The following is an 18,194-nucleotide window of genomic DNA, read 5'->3' on the forward strand; positions in this document are numbered from 1 at the left end:
TTTTTTTTTTTTTTACCCCAACCTAATATAACTAGTTAATTATTAGACATGTAGACTTTCTTACATATTTGAAATGTAATTTGATTGTTAATCAACATCCCATCATCATCTTTGTTTGAGATGTAAAAAATTGACTTGATTAAGCCTGATCCAAAATGATCAGCTATAGATTTCAGCTTGTTTTGACAAAAAAACTTGACCTACCTAGACCCAACCAAATCTGATTAGTGACCCAAATTGGCACTTCTAAGTTATGTTCTTATGTTCCATATATCGCCATTGTATCAATGTATGTTTAATTCATCATTAACCTGCTTTCATATTAAACTTGTGATGATTAATTCATTGTGCTAAAACATACGGCGTAAAAATTTATATTTTTTTTATACTCGATATATGTTAAGAATTCATCAACTCATTATATTTTCTATACTCGTGATAATTTAATTCATAGTGCTAAAACATAAATTTAATAGATTTGATGTTCATCTTATGTCGTATCGTGTCATGTGACGATGTTATTGTATGGTTTAGAATCCACCACCTTTTTTTTTTCCTACCCAAGTTTGTTCTTAATTTATGGTTCTTGGGGTTGTGGGCGACAGAAATTAGAACCTACCTCCCCTTTTCTTCCCTCTTTTTCCACAATGTAATCTGATTGTTAACCGACATCACATCATCATCCCAACCCTCCTTTTTCAATTTCCCCTTCTTACTATTTCCTCTCTCTTTCTGCGGAATAACCGCGAAAGAGAACAAACCATTAACTGTTTGTATTATCCCTCCCTTTTCTTGTTTCAGAATTATGAGGAACAATGCTTTTTTTGCATTCAGAATCATAATCTAGGCAAATTAATTCATGGGTATTTCTGGGGTTTTCTTGAAATTGATTGATTCGTTGATTAGTTGATTGATTGCAGGAATTTTTGTTGTTTTTATTTTAAATTACTTGGTTTTAGAATAGGATGAGATTCATAAAAGATGGGGTCTGTTGGATGTTGTGAAAAACAAGGAAAAATGTCTGAATTGGTAGCACGCACTGGTCGACAACAGCAACGCTATGAAGATGGCTGTCGTCTTGTTGCTGGGTATTTTCTTTTTTCATGCAATTTTTATGCTTTTAGTGTAGCTTATGCAGAATAATTATATAAATGTTTCCATTTTTGTGTATTATTATTGTCAATCTATAGTCAGTTTTATATATTCTGTGTGGATGTCGGCTGGCTTAGTTGTTTCAATATTGGGGATGCTAATCTTGACTTGAAATCGAATCCCGTCTATATTGCTATCATTCCGCTTTGGGTCTTTCTGTACATAGGAAAATGAATTTTGTTATTTTATTTTATTGGTCAAGTATTTTTTGGGTCAACTGGCTGATAATTGTTTCAATGCTTTTGATTTGTTTAATGATTATTGCTGAATGGTATTTAATCTTTTTTATTATAAAATGAAAAGGGGATGTGGGAATTTGGGGTTGTTAGAATGTTAGTATGCAACTGTCATTGCTAGAATTGGTCAAGCTATATGGTTATTGGTATATTAGTATATAACAACTTGTATGGAATAGTGCTTAGAATTTCTTTTTTTCTGTAATTAAATTGAATTATTTGGGAAGATGTTCAAGTCTTTGATTTTGGGACTTATAATTCCAGAGGTTGATCGTGTTTTTAAGCGCAATGATTGCATTTGAAACTGCTTGAAGTTTGTCTTGCAGCCATATTGAAAGTTGATGTTTAATGAGGGCTGAACACTCAGTTGGGTTTTTTTTGCTGCCTTGACCCTAATTAAGGTGTTTGTGTTTGGTTCTCTGTAATGTTTTGAGAAAAGAGTAGTGAAATTGTCAAATTCGTGGAATGATTCTAAGAAAATTTCTTAACAACATCTCCCGAGTATGAACCCATTGTGTTTCAGGTTTGGAGAGGTTTTTATATTCACATCTTTACCCCATACTATTTAAAAGTAGTCGAAAGGTTACCTCAAGGTTTTTTTCCTTGAGATCTTTTGAAAAACTAAATAGATTTCTATTTATTGGTAGTAGTTGTAGACTAGTAGCCCAAGCTTCCATTTCTAAAAGAGGGACTAGCTAGCTGTCACACAAATTAACCTTATTTTTCGTTTTTGAGGACTGGCAATATGAGAAGTGAGAGAGGAAAAGAGAAGAGGGGGGGGGGGGGGGGCATAAATAAGGGCTGCCGATAATTCTCTTTCAATTGGTAAGCACATTCAAAAGGTGGGGCCTTTTTTTGAGAGGGGGAGGGGGGGAGGAGTTGGGGGGTGCAACATTGACCCTTGAGCACGTCATGCTTTTAGTTTGAGCATATCAAAAGTTTATGTTTAATAAGGTTTGAGACTTTGATTTGCTGGACCCTAATTAAGGTGTTTGTGTTTGGTTGCTCTAAATGTTTTGAGCAAAGAGTAGTGCAAATGCCAAATGCTTATGCTGTTTGCTAACGCATAACGATTTCAAGAATCTCAACATCTCTCGAGTATGAACTCATTGTGTGTCGGGTTTGGAGAGGTTTTTTATATTCACATCTTTACCATACTAGTTGGAAGTAGTGGAAAGATCACTTCAAGAATTTTTATATATAAGAGCACTTTTGAAAAACAAAATAGATTTTTCTTTATTGGTACTAGTCGTAGCACAAGGATCCATCTCTAAAAGAATGAGTAATTGTCACACAAATTAACCTTTCTTTTTCAATTTTTAGGATTGGAAACATGAGAAGAGAGAAGAGGGGTTGTTTAGAAATAAGGGCTACAAATGATTCACTTGTGATTGATAACAACATACAAAAGGTGGAGCTTAAGTAATTGATCTAAACACCCCCCACACCCCCACACCCACACACACACACACACACACACACACACGAACAAACAAACAAAGAGATCTTAAGTTCACCTTTTTACATTTTACAAAGAGATCTTAAGTTCACCTTTTTACAAAGAGATCTTTAGTTCACCTTATGTAATCTTATATTTAGGACATGCTGAAATTTAGTATTACCTTTTTACATGTTCTCAATAGTCAGGAGAATTGCACAATTTAACTATAAATTTATTTGCAGGTGTATCCCTTTTAGATATAGAAATTCTGAAGAAAGTGATGGAACAGATTCTGAGAAGATTGTGGAAGTGCTTATGATCAACTCAACTAGTGGACCAGGTCTTCTGTTTCCTAAGGTGATTTTGTTGACACTTTCTTGGTTTAGCTTGAATTTTGGGGGATCTAGAGATGGAAACACTAATGCATGATTTGCATCTAGTCATAAAGATGGGTGTTTCCTTTGATTCAATGATTCCATTTCTCATTAGTTGTGAATCTGTCATTACAGCCGCCATGTAAACTTTTAACAATGATATTGAGCCACTTGATGAGAAAACAAGTTATGCAACAATGATTTTGCTACTTAGTATGTAGCTAGATGACCAACTTTGTCTCTGTTATGTGACCGTATCATTTATATCTTTCCCAAAGCAACTCTGTTCAAGAATGTCCTACTATTAGACTAACCCTTCACTTCTAATGTCTTAATGAAATGACTTCAGGTTATAGGTTCATTATGGTGGAATAGCTAAGCATTTATTATGGTGGAATAGCTAAGCATTTAAGGAAAGACTTGCACAAATACATTTCTATAAGAGCCCCCATGGGCACTTTGCTAGATAACTGGTATATCTAAGCCTCCACACCAACATAGAAAGCTAATTAACCTTCATTGAAAGTAGTTACAGGAGCTTCTGAAGTGCATTATGCTGAAAAGAAGATGTGAAAATTGATGTGAATAGGAATTTTCATGTATACACTAGAGTGTTGGCCATGAGTGATTAACATTTATCCATCTTGGCACAGTCTCTACTTACTGTCTTACTCTTTATTACTTGATGCGTAAGAGTATGTACTTTGGTCTCTCTTTCTCTTTCCCAACCCAAAAAACCCCGAGAATGGTCACTGTCTCTCCATGGAGATCCACCAAAGTGCAGCACTTAAAATATTGGAGAGTCATGGACACACGTCATACAACGAAGGGGTAGAACTAGCTCTCCTTGAAATTAGGTGGCTCCTGGCTAAGCAAAGTCTCTCTCCATGGGTAGGTGCTTTAGAATCAAGATACAACCTAGTGTTCCATTGTTGGGGTAGAGCTAGTTGTTTAATTTTTTATTTTTTGAAGATACCCTTAGAAAGCTCCTCCAAGTCACCCATTGAACACTCTTATGGGAGATTTGGTGGCATAGGTGAATTTATCTACTTCGAAGCACTTCATTCTTTGAATTACCTATGAATATCAGTGTCATGGACTGGAAGCTTGAAGATGAAAAATAAGAGAAAAAGATGATGATTCTTAGTTTTAAACTTGAAAATAGATGTAACTAAAGGTTGGTTAATAACGTAATATTAAGAAGAGAATTTAGGAAAAAATTGAGTCATTTTTTGAGTGATACAATCTCAGTTTCAAACTAAGCAACTATAACCAAAGTAAACTCTCTATTCATATTCTCTCCTTGGTCAAAGATACTAGGGTGGCCTACGCGCGAAGGAGTTAGCTCTTGTGGAGAAGTTGTATTGGCGTGTATTTACACCTTTGGTTTGGGTGGTATACCTGCTAGTTTTAATACGTACTATTTGGTTTGTGTGCCTATGTGGTGACTTTGTAGAAGTATAAAAAAGCCACCAAAATCTTTTATGACAATTATTATTTGAAACCCTCAAAAGTTTGACAGTATTATTTCAAAATTATTATTAAATAATATTTAATTGATTTGCATCCCTTCATATCTTAAACTATTGTTAGTTTAGAATTCTTAATTGATTTGCATGATTCAATAATACCTAGCGTGTTTTTCTTCAAATGAATTTTTTTTGAGCTTTGTTTATATGGAGTAATAATATGTGAAATGTTAGATTTAGCTAAAAAATTAATAATCTAAGTTTTTTTTATTGTTCTACGACCATCTAATATCTATATCTAATACTAAATCAATAACCACTTAGTTATTTTTTTCCTCGTAAATTCTTTCCATAATTAAAAATCCGTACCAGTCTAGTTAGTTTTTTTTTTTTTTTTTCCCCTTATTTTAGGATTTTAAATTCTTTACACCTCTTGATAACATCTGCTTAAATATCACTATTTAATATGAATCCCATTCAAACTCCATAATGTTATTTATGTGCCATCAAACAACGTACAATTCCAAAGCTAATAAACCTTAACAATGGTGTTGCAATTAAAGCACGACAAGATTGTAAATAAGAAGAGCAACCACGTAAAAATAAACAGTCTCTTGGTAACTACATTTTTTTTTCTTTTTAAATAATAATAATAACATATGAAGTATAATTTTTATATTTAAAAAAAGTTAAAAAAAACTTTGAATTAATTGATGATTAATGGAAAAAAAAACAATAAATATATTAATGAGAGCAAACATATTAATGAGGGTAAAAAAGTAAATACACATTTTTATACACATTTTTGTACATATTTTTTAGGGTATAGTTAGTAGCACACTATTCTTAAGAGTTACCTTCTACTTTTTATAAGGTAGGGATGTTCTGATTTTTTTCCCCCTCAACTCTACTTATTTCCTAAGTTATCTATAGTCCACAACTTATAATGTCATTTTATTACAACCAGCTTGTCTTTGGGTATCTGTTGGACGACTGAAATGTATTTTGAGCTGATTTGATTTTGTGCTTGTTATCGCGAGTGGCCATGAAAAGTTTTGAACTAGGGCATGACATGGTTCCTTTATCCTATGGATTTTTGAAAGGCTCTTAATATGATGAACATAATGGGCATGGAAAGTGTGTGTTAAGGGCATGACATAGTGGCTTCCATTTTGAGATGATCTTCCTTGAATGTTTCTTGCAATGTTTATCATCATAATCCTTGGCATTTAAGAGAGTAATAGAGTATGACTATTGATCCATGCATGGTATTTAAAAATACAGTCTTCTCCTTCATAGTTGCTCAACACTAATTCACTGGTATTGGAGATCTCTGTGTATCACAGCAGCTTGTCATTTCTCAGTGGTCAGAGTAATTCATATCTCTTTAAAGTAGAAGTTCTGATAATTTGTTTAATTATTACTCTTACATTTATTTTGTATTCCCTATATTCTCCAAGTTAGGAATAACCTTTTTGGCTGGGAGCTCAAAAGGAAGAGTCTTGGCAAAGGATATGGAATGAATATGATGAGAACAATGTATTATATGGACCAATAAACCACTAAAATGCTAGGGTATATATAGTATTAGCTTAAGTCGGCAAATTTGTAACTTTTCATTTGTGGGGATTTCCATGTATTAGTTATCTAGTTTTCTGCAGGGGTTTTGTTTGCTTATTTAGGTTTATATGCCCTTTTATGTGCTAAATAAGTGCTGAGTTTCCTGCTTCTAAATTTTAGATGGTGTCTAAGTAATGTGCTCATGTGTTCTCTCTATTTTTTCTGGTTTTAAATCTGATACTTTGCTGCAAATAGCAAATAATACCAATGCTTAGTGTACATTGTCTGCACGCATTAATGTCCTTGGGTCTCCGTAATTTTATGTGTGTGAATGGCACCTTCTAGTTTAATTTTACATTATGTTTTGATTGATAATTGAGTGTTAATTAGCACTCTTTCGAAAGTCATTGTGGCTCATAGGGTATGAATATGCATGCCTTATGATCAAACTCCCCTTTTCTGTTCCAGTCTTCCTGGTGATCACTGAATTACTTGGGAAGTGAGAATGCCATAGGAGGGGTAACCAAGATTAGACCTATTACTTAGGTCCATCATTTGTCTGTCTTATGCACAATTGATGAAGAAAGATAATGGGATTCTGGGGGGCTTTGGGAATTGAACCTTTGGTTCAGTGTTATTTTATCCAATTTAAAAGGTATGGATTGCAGATTCTATTGGTCTTTCTAGGATCATTAGTCAAAGTTGTGCATTGGCAAACATGGAAAGTGACATCTATGCAGCACTCTTTTTTTTTAAAAACGTATCATAGAGGTTCTTAGTTGCCAAATATATCGATTCTTTTTTATGAATGTGGTTGATGGTGACTTGGAAGTGACCCTCTTCTGGTGAATTTGAGGTCTGTTTCAGGTTTTGCTGAGTGTAAGATTTGGTTGCTAACGTTCAAAATATTGCACTTAAATTTTAAAGAGCATTTTTCTAATTATACCTTTGCTTACTTTTTTATTCCTTTGTCAAAATCTAGGGTGGTTGGGAGAATGATGAAACTGTAGAGGAGGCAGCAAGGCGTGAAGCAATAGAAGAGGCTGGTGTCAAAGGCGATATATTGGTTAGGACTTCTAATTTTGTTTAAAATATTCTGGTATTCTTGCAGATAATTTGAATTTTTTGCATTTTTCATATCTGAAAAGTTAGAATGTTCTGGTAGTCTTGCAGATAATTTGAATTGTTTGCAGTAGAAGAGGCTGGTGTCCTATGCTTTTGCTTTTTTAAAAAAACTTGGGTGTATTTTTCACCTGAAATTCTTGCTTTTGAAATCAATGACTTATCATTTGGGAATTTTACGGCTTTGGGTTTGTTGTTGTTTGTAATGAAGCAATATTATATTGGCTCCAAACAAATGATGTTCATACTTCATATTAATGTTGTAATATATAGCTATTTTGGCTCCAAACAACTCTAGGATTCCTTTATACTGTCTTATTTTTAATATTCTCTTATTGGTGCTAGTTGATAAATCTCAGCTATCTTTGGTCCTCACTATTAATCTTAGTGCCAATAGTATTGTTCATAGAGCTGAATCAGCTAACAACTGGCCATTCTTGAACTTTGAATTGTGAAGGACAACTAAATATCTCAGTGAACTATACTCTTTATCTTTGACAATAAGGATGTTAGATGATCCTTTACAGTCTAGGCTTTTGCCTTTCTGTATCACACAATGTTTTATCGCACCATGTTTTATCATACAAAGACCGCCAGGCAACTACATAGCCATATAGGTAAGCCATCATATGTCTAGGCTTTTTGTATGGGGTATAGTGTTGTATTACTTTGCTATATATAGATAATTTTAAACAGGCTTTTGAAGGTGTCGTGTTATACATCAGAAATAAATACACTAATAAAACCAAAAAAAGAAGAAGAATAAGAAGAAACCAGATGCAAAAGTTTCTAGACAGATAGTTTCTACCTCTAAACCATTTTTTTTTTCCCTTGAAAATTTATGCTTGTGGGTCACTATGGCATTTTAACTCTAAGACTACCATTTTACTGACTTCTGCGATGTCCAAAGATTTATGCTCTTTTAGAAGAGTCTCTATTAGATATCATCACACCTCTGCAGCTTTTACCTTTGGTTTTGGCCATCTTTGTAGCCTTTGTGGCTAAGATTGACCCCCTTTCCCAAGGAATAAGGCTGTTAAGAGCATGTCAAATTTCATGAAAAATGTTCATGTGTTGCTTTTTTTAATTTTTTTTTTTACTCAAGTTTATACATGCAGATCAAAAGTAAATAAATTTTGTTGGACTTTCTTGTTCTTTAAAAGGCTTCTCTCATTTCCCAGGATTGTTTGGGTTACTATGACTTTAAGAGCAAAACCCTGCAAGATGATTTCAGCCCGGAAGGTTTATGCAAGGCTGCTATGTTTGCATTGCTTGTGAAGGAGGAGCTGGAGTACTGGCCAGAACAGAGTACACGGCAGAGGAGTTGGTTAACCATACCTGAAGCTCTAGATTGTTGCCGGCACCCATGGATGCGACAGGCCCTTGAAGAAGGTTTCATGAAGTGGCATGCAAGTAGAACAAGCAGCGAGTAAGAAAATGATGTATTGCCGCACAGAAACTGAGGGATTTGGTTCAAGGGAGACAACTATGTAGCCAAGACAGCTTCTGCCTTCTTGTTTCCTCGTCTGGGTGTTGAGTTGCGAAAGATGGTAATTGGTGTGCGTCTTTTAGGGTTTTGACATGGTTGTTTAGATTTCATCTCAGAATTTCTTTAGGCGTTTTTGTTTCCGAGAAGAGGTTGTTTTTCATCTTCTTTTTTCATTTTTGGCTCAACTGACCTCTGACTTGTTTAAAGTTACAGGGAAAAGGCATGCATTTGAGCTCTCCCAACTGTTTTTAGAACTGTCTTCTGATTTCCATAAGAAACTGTACATTGTGAAAATTACTATGGAGATTATACACAACTAATTGTTCTCCTTTTTTTGTTACTTGTTTGTTTATCACATTGATAATGACTTGATTATGCTTTGCAAATGATTTTTCCTCCATCTTTTATTAATCTTTCTACTTATTGTAGCAACAACGTTAAAGGAGACTATTGGTAGAAAAGAGTGGGTATCTAATGCGAAGTACTATACTTTGATAACAGATTTTTTGGAAAGTCTAGCTTTTTGAAAATTGATTATCACAAGCTTTATTTGAAGATGGCGTTGGGCCGCGTTGGGTCGTATCTTGTATCAGATCCACGTGCTTTGGAGTTAGTTAGACCTAGCCTATGGCTCGGTCGACAAGTTTCGTGCCGTGTCGTGGTGGGCCAAAGTTTTTAAAAGGTTGATCCGTGCACAGCCCAAGCCACCTGCCATTATGCCGAGCGTGCGTGCCTAAGCAAAATTGCATTATTTTTAGCATGTTTTGTCATGTCGGACCCGCTTGTGTCGTGCCTTTTTGTGCTTCTCCCAAATAAGGACAGCTCAGGCCCGGTCCACGGCTCACACGCATAATGTCTACCGTGCTTTTTCATGCTTAGCCCGGCCTATTACCATCTTTAGCCTTATTATGTGGGTATATAATGTGAAGCACTACTATTTTTGCAAATAAAGAATAGTTTTTTTTTTTAGATTTTGATTTTTTGAAATTAAATAAGAAATTGAAAAAAAGAACCTAAATTATAATTTTCAAAAATAAAAAGAAAAAAAAAATTCAAAAATTACAAAGAAGAATTTTAATTAAAATATACTTTGAAAAGTTGAAGGTTACATGACATAGGGCATATTCTGATTTACTGAAAACAACTTAACCAAATTGATTGAGATTGAATTGAATTGAATAGAGCTGAAATGAATTGTTTATTAGAGAAAGAATTTAGCAACTGAACTGAACAGGCCTATAGTTCATTTAATTAAATCATGCCATATATATATATATATATATATATATATATCTTTTTTGGATTAATCATTTCATTTTTCACCCTAGTCAATACCCAAGGTGTGTTCAATTCACCTGATTTTCACTAATTTTAACTTATCTGAACTTATTAGATCTTATTAAAACTTATTTTAGTTGTAATTTGTACTTAGATAACCCTTATCAGAACTTATTAAATCTGAACTGAACTTATCTGAATTTAACTGAGCTTATTAAATTTAAAATAGGTGAAAATAAGATGAACAGAACAACCTCTAAATATAAAATTAATTCTATTTACAAAATACTTTATGGTTCGTATATCAGAGAAGTACTTCCTCTGTAATGTTTAGTTGCAAGACTGCAACGTTTTTTTTTATATGCATAATGTTAAAGGTCTAACATGTGAACTCGACCCAAATTACTAAGATACTTGTATATATTACAATCTAGCCACAAAGTGTAATCTACGGCACTTAAAGATGGACTATATGGAAATATGAACTTATTCAAAAAAATAAAAATAAAAGAAGTACTATATGGAAGTAGAGTTACTTGATTTTATTGTAAAATCCAACCACAAAGTATAATAAATTAATTATGTCGATTTGCAAGTGGTACTACTGCTACATACATGTGGGGCCATTGCACGTTATTATTATAGTACTTATAAATATTCCAAAAAATTCATCAAATGTAACGTCACAAACCCTCCATTCCACACGTAAGAATAAAAACGTAACCATCATATTCCTTGAATTTGTGTATGTAAGGTCTCCTAAGTTCCTAGACATTAGATTTTTATCACCCCTAACTTACAAATAATTGAGCGTGGGTAACAATCACCTAGTATGGATGATAAAGCTTCGACGGGTGATATTATTTTCATGATAAAAACAATAATGGACTCGTACTCGATACGCTAAGTTCTGAAAGATGACATGCTTTTAATAAAACTATGTCGTGTAAAACAAATTTTTGTAAAAACTCTGTTTTAAAGGAAATTATTTTTTGTCTCGGCTATGATAGCCATTGCCTATTAGATTGGACTCGGAGGTCTTGGTTAGGAGGTGTGGTTATACTAAGTTAGAGCTTGTTTCTTTACCCTCCTATAGGGCATGCCTCTACTCCTAGAGTTCATTAAGAATAATTGAAATTAATTGTCAATATTAATTTATAATTTTAAAAAGTTCCATTGAATATTGTATAACAAATTCTAATCAATCAAGCAAAACTCACAACGATAATTAACAAGAAACCCTGTATTATGCAGCGCCTTACCGTCAAAGGTCCCAATAATATAAAAATTGTACTCCATAATGAAAAGAAAGAAGTGGGGGATACACAATCAATGCCCTTGAATGTGGGTTACCTAACCCAAGTAGACAACAATAATATGTGCCCAAAGGAAAAAAAAAAAGAAAAAAAAGTACTAAAATCCAAGGAAAGAGCTTTTAACTATATTGAGAGGGACAAGATTAAGTGATGTAGTGCCAAGCTTAAAGGACCTACCCTACTTTCCCAACTAGCTCACTTTTAGTACATCAACTTGAAGCCAATTGAGCTTTATTTGCTCACTAGTTAATTGTACGGATCTTGTTTAAAAATAAGCAAGTTGAAATCGAAGCTAAGGGTGCAAATAATTAATACTCATGAAAATGGCATTGAATTTGTATTTAATTTTGATGATAGGATAACTATAACTTTGGCTGTCAAGTTTCATCAGCATTTATAATACTGAGTAGTAATAATGGGAACTTAAATAATGGTATCGAGTTATTTGATACTCGTACGAAATATACATTTTCAATTTTATTCTAAAGTTTTGTTCTCTTCATCTAAAATAAGGTGTTATGATCGGCCGGTTTAATTTTAAAAATATGATCAATTGATCTAGCTTAGTGCAATTAGTTTAACTTATGTCCTAATTTGATTGAACTTTTGTTCATATTTGTACGAAGATATATAAGAGAAAATCCCAAGTAGCCGCTTGTCATATTCATCGTAATATATACTTCTTTTTTTTTTTACATAATGTACATATGAGTAAATTTTATTAAATATCTAAACATTTGTCAATAAACACTCAAATATAAATATTTTGAAAATGTGTGTTAAAAGAATATAACAGAATTTTATATGATTATTATTTTTTTAATATATATAAAATTGTTTTTTGACTCCAAACAAATAGAGTACAAAATTAAAAAACGAGGGGAGTACTAACATATTACCCAGTCCTAACTAGAGATTTACGGATAGAAGAATATCGCAAGGATCGGGGTGACATGGAAGTTCAATTCTATCTAAATTGAGATAAGACAAGAGAAATGTAATCTAGAAGACCTACCTTTCACAATATTATCGTTACATTAGCTAGCTATTTTTTTTGTTTGGAGTCTATTTTTATGACAATCTAGCTAGCTAGATGATGATCAATCTTAATCTCAAGCTCGAGCTAGTTGAGAGTAGTTTGAGACAACATTCATGCATCTAAACAATCCCAATGAAAAAGCTGCTACTCATATTATTGTACTAAAATACAAATAAATAATAGAGTATGTAGAAAGGAAACTTTTTGTACGAACACTTTGCTACAATCAACAAGAAACAAAAGAAATAAATATGAATTATATACTTTCTCTATTTTTCAATTACATCATTTTGATTATTATCTAATTACTAATTTGATTATTACCTTTTATTACAATTCGTATGTCATTATTTTAACTATTGTTAAATTATTTCTATATAATGTTATAAAGAGTATATTTCCTCAAAAAAAAAAAAAAAATGTTATAATGAGTATATTCAAAATGTCAATTTTAATTTTCTATTAGATAACTAAAGTATTGTTTAACTAATGAAGTAATGAGTAATGATCAAAGTTGTGCGTTGTTAATATAAAAGTTTAATTGTACTGATGTTATTTAATCGATATACTACCTCCGTTCCTGAAAGTTCGACTCACTTACTATTCATGTGGTCAAAATAAAATAACTTTGACCACATGTTATGATTTATATAATACAAATAAATTAACATGAGGGGTCTTATTAGATTCCCCTTATTATAAAATTTTCAAATATCAACTTTTTATAATTTTCACTTATACATAGCCAAAGATATTCATGATCAAAGATGTTCATTAGAGACCGCGCAAATGCAAAGTGGGTTGAACTTTTATGAACGGAGGGAGTATATAATTAAGTGAGATCATATCACTATTCAGTTTAAGTTCAGTTCAGTTCGACTTAGTTCCAATCAATTAAGTTCAATTCAGTTCAGTTCAGTTCAGCTACTAGTTTCCTTCTCTCATAAAATATTCATTTCAACTTTATTCAGTTCAGTTCAGTTCAGCTCCAATCAGTTCAACTCGGTTTAGTAAATATGAACATGCGCTAACTTCTTTTTGAAATAAAATTGATTCATAAATAAAGTTATACGACATCTACAAAGAGATTTAGATCTAATAAATACATAATAATAATTGAATCAAATAAAAACACTCCGTAAGCAAAGCTACGATCATTGTTGCAAATCGTACATTCTTCATACCCTCTTTTATATCGCTGTGATTTACAGCCTTCATTGGTGAGGGGGTCTCGATCTGTTGCAGCTGTGCAGAAAATTTCCGTCTGATTCGCTAAATTGTAATCGAAATATTAACCTCTTTTTTGATCCCGCACAAAATTTTACCCATGAAACAACTCTATAGCAATCTATGAAATAAAAAAGCAAATCCTCCCTTAAAAGAGAGAAGAAAAACCCGATCTTTCGAAGGAGCCAAATCCTCCTAAGAAGAAGAAAAACTCTGTTTTTCGAGGAAGAAATATCCCTCCTAGAAGAAGAATAGTTATTATAAACCTAAAACAATAGAAAAAGCACACAAAAACAAACGATTGGGGCTTTCCACCAATAAAAATCGATGGAAGCCCCTCCTGAACAGACCCTAACTTGTGCAGATCATATATATTAAAATAACCTTTTATTACATAATTATAACTCGCTCATTCGCATACATGCCAGCTTTAAGAATAATTAATTAGAATAAATTATAGCCTGGAGCGAACAGTTTGAGCATAATCTATAATTTATAATCTCTAAGAACATATGTCAATTGAACCCACTTAAGTATGTGCTTATTAATTAGGTCATAATGAAAATGTGTACAGTATTTAGGGAAACAAAAGAAAAATAAGTAGCGTAGTGTAGGCGTTGAAATTGATCCCACCATTTGTCCATATACCAAACAAATGATTTAAACTCATCTTTAGGGTTACATCTTTTCGACTCTTTGCCGGCTGGTACACAAGTATAGATCGACAACTCTCTATAATTATGGACATTCTAAGGATTCATTTCGTTCTTCATGGGTTAGGTTCGATTATTAGAACGAACACTAGTCGAGATTCGTTATGACAATGTATCTACTTCGTGTCTAATCTAACTTAATTCTTATTCAGCATGATCGTGATAATAAATTAAACATATGGATCGGAATATATTAAAATAAAAAATCAAATTATTATGAAACGTGCTAGACACCGTGATTTTTTGTTTTGAGGAAATTTTGTACCTACTCAATTAACTAAAAGAAAACTCGGGTTATAAATTAAAGATTAGGGCTATATATATCTACTTGGTTTTCCTTGTTATATTTTTTATTTTTTTTTATCGCAGTTAATTTCATACATAAATTTCTTTCGAACAATATATAAGCTCACAAAATAAAATTCAAGACAACATTTTAGGGTATTTTCATAGTTTTGAAGAAGACACAAGCTAACACTCAAATACTCGACCTATATTTAAGGCTTAGTGGTCTATTTGATATATCCTTTTGAACAACATACATTGTCTATGAGTTCTAAACTAATGATTACTTCATAGTAATTAATTAATTAATCCTAAAATTTCACAATATAAATTCATAGTATAAGAAAAGAAAATAAGATCAATAATTGTACGAACAAAAATCATGTCTTAGAGATCGTGAAAAGACAAAGAGTTGTTAGTAAGAACTAGCACGACTTCAAAGATGTTGAGCTGATGTAATAAAGGCATAATAATGGCGTGAACTTAGTGATCAAAATGAAATTTCAAATACATTACACCATGAAAAATATGTGTGAACTAAACTTAGTGATACATACGTACTCCATTGATATTTTGATGAACTATGCATGATATTTCTTGCACGTGCGTTGAATATTGAGACTTCTAAAGCAGATTAATTTGACTTCTTTTTGTAGATTACTTTTTAAATACTTGTTTAACTCTTTTGGACTAAATATAAAGACGGTCGTATATTAATTACCATGAGCATAAGAAAACTCCGTGATTCTTCACAGTTGTCCAATTGTCAATTCAACTGATGATGAGGGACATACATGATATGATTTCATATTTCAAAAATAGCTTTGTTATACTTGGTATATAATAATTGTGTCATTTTTATACGAATAATAAAGTTTAAATGATCGATTTAACAATTAGAACTTAAATAATTGTCAGCCTTATATTTAGTAGAAGTCAATAAAATTTATAGATAATACTCCGTAATTCTTAGAGCATCTCATTAATCATTTCTCTACCCAAAGTATGAACGAACATTACTAGCTAAGATTAGGAATTCTAATACGGAGTAATTGGCAACTCAAATGAGAATTATAATGAAAATTTTAATACAATCAAAACGACACCTAGAAAATTGCCTTTAAATTCCCTTATTTTATGAATATAAAATTCATCAATACTTCCTCATGCCAAATAAAACCATCAAGGGTTGTCATAAATGAAATTAAAACATACAATAATGTTAAATTGTTTATACTTGCCATCAAAAAAATAAAATTTGTTTATACATTCAAGTTTTATAAATCTTAGGCAACACATCATTAATTTTTAAGTGATTATTGTAAATTTGTAAAATTAAGATGACAATTATTCTCCATTGTAATTTCTAATTAAATTGCAATAATCCACATAAAATAAATAATAATTTCGTAGATTGATTATAATATTTTAATACGGAGTAACAATTAAACAAACAAATTAAGATAACCTAAACTAAAAGGCTTAGTTAGCTAGTTAATTAGACAATCAAATACAACAATTGAACCATGGTTTTTTTCATTTATATAAGATTTTGGGTAAAAAAATTTCCAATACATCACTTACTATACTACAAATCTACAAATTTCTTAGAAACTAACATCAATTATTGCTTCGAAAAAACCTTTCACCCATCAGCGCGTGCACTTACCAAATTTACAACTCTGAAAACCATGCATCCAATCCATATTATCAAGAATGAATCTAACAAGTCCACAATTCTCCCTCCAATATCCAAGCAATAATGAAGCAATGATAGATTATTGACCATCATCACCCATAAAAGCTCGAAGATCCGATCCTCCATAACAACCATACAGTTCAACATCATCAACATTGAAGTGATTCCCAAAGTAATCAAAGCTCATAAGATGATGATCGGACGGTCCGAAACAAGCAGAGAAATTATTAACAACCTCATCCTCTTGATGATCATCTTGTTGATTACAATTGACCTCATTACTTTGATCATCCGTACTATTATTACCACCATCAGTAGAATCATCATTAGTAGCCGGACCCACCACTTCACTTTCATGGTCTATAGGCCATTCCACCACAGCGTCGCGGCCGGTGAGCCCTTGTACAAGGGCTCGAAACTCGGCTGCCGCAACTTGAAACTTCATAGGGTTAGAAATATGAACCACTTTGAGTGGCCTATTGTTGTTGTTGTTGTTGTTGTTCAACATCATAAGGTTGTTGTTGTTGTTGTTGTTGTTGTTGATGATGTTGTTCTTGTTTCTAGATTTTGTTGATGATTTTTTGGTGGGTTTATTTTTTAGCACAACATGTTTGTTGCTAAGTTTGTGGGGTGGTTTGGAGAGGTGAAAACTAGGGTTTTGGCTAACATCAGACATTTTTTTTTTTTTGAGGAAATAAAAAATAAAAAATTTTGGGAGAGATTTGAAGAATGAGGAGATTATTATATATAATAATAAAAAAAAAATGTGGTAGGAAAAAAAGAGATGATATTTATAGGGTGTCGGTGGGGTTGTAATAATAACAAGGCTTTTTGGATTGGATGAGGAAATTAAAGATAAGAAAGGATATAAAGACAAGTAGAAAAAATAAATGAAGGAATTGAAGTGGCCTTACGAGAGTGAGATATATTGAGCCCCATCCATCATCACTCTCTCTGTTCTACTCTTAACTCTATCTTTCAAACAACTTACGTCCACTCACTATACCTAGCGCGTAGTGATACTCTATGTTTAACCTTATGTATAAATCAATACGGTGTGACCATATTAATTTATAAGAGTAATTTGTATTCATTCGTATGTGCAATATTATTTATTCATAATTGTGATCTCATTGTATCCTTAAAAGTAACCCCCGTTAGGGATGTTCATAATTCGAATTAAAATTGAGATCCAATCCAAACCGAATTATTAATTAATTCGGATCGAATTCAAACTTTAAATCAGATCGGATTGAGATTTTTAAAAATTCGGATTTTTGAATTGGATTGGATTGACCCTAATCGAATCCAAACAAAATCGAAAACTGAATTTTTAGAATTAAGCACGTATAATATGGAAGTTGTTGTTGTCTTAAGTCTTAAACGGATGAAAGTTGCTGCTTGTTATCGATATATAGTGCATGAGTAATTGTTGTAATGAATTAATGGTGTTGCCTTTTAATTGTACTAATTATTTTAAACAATTTATTTTGACTTGGTGTTAAACAATTTATGTTAATCATAACTATTTTCAAGATTTGTATTAATCTTAAGGTTTGGATAAAATGTTATCTTTATGATTGCATTTTCATTTTTATATTATCGTACTAGCTAGTCGATCTATTAGACGGTATAAATTAACGTATTTTAATTAGGATTTTCTGATCGGATCCAAATAACCGAACTTTAAATTGGATTGGATCGAATTGGATTAGGAGAGTAATTTGGATCGGATCCGGTTGAAAAATTGATGAATTCCGATTTATATTTTGAATTGAATCAGATTTGGCCTAA

General features: G+C 32.3%; 1 protein-coding gene across 1 annotated transcript; it reads left to right on the plus strand.

Moving 5' to 3' along the window:
• Positions 1-614: 614 nt before the first annotated feature.
• LOC145582481 (nudix hydrolase 16, mitochondrial-like) lies at positions 615-9,180 on the plus strand. Its single transcript, XM_081639470.1, has 4 exons — positions 615-1,088; positions 3,072-3,186; positions 7,215-7,298; positions 8,536-9,180. Exons 1-4 carry the CDS (start codon positions 982-984, stop codon positions 8,785-8,787), a joined length of 558 nt encoding a protein of 185 aa, XP_081495596.1. The 5' UTR covers positions 615-981; the 3' UTR covers positions 8,788-9,180.
• The last annotated feature ends 9,014 nt before the right edge of the window (positions 9,181-18,194 follow it).

This window comes from Chenopodium album, chromosome 15 (genome assembly GCF_948465745.1).
Source record: "Chenopodium album chromosome 15, dcCheAlbu1.1, whole genome shotgun sequence".
Taxonomy (NCBI): domain Eukaryota; kingdom Viridiplantae; phylum Streptophyta; class Magnoliopsida; order Caryophyllales; family Amaranthaceae; genus Chenopodium; species Chenopodium album.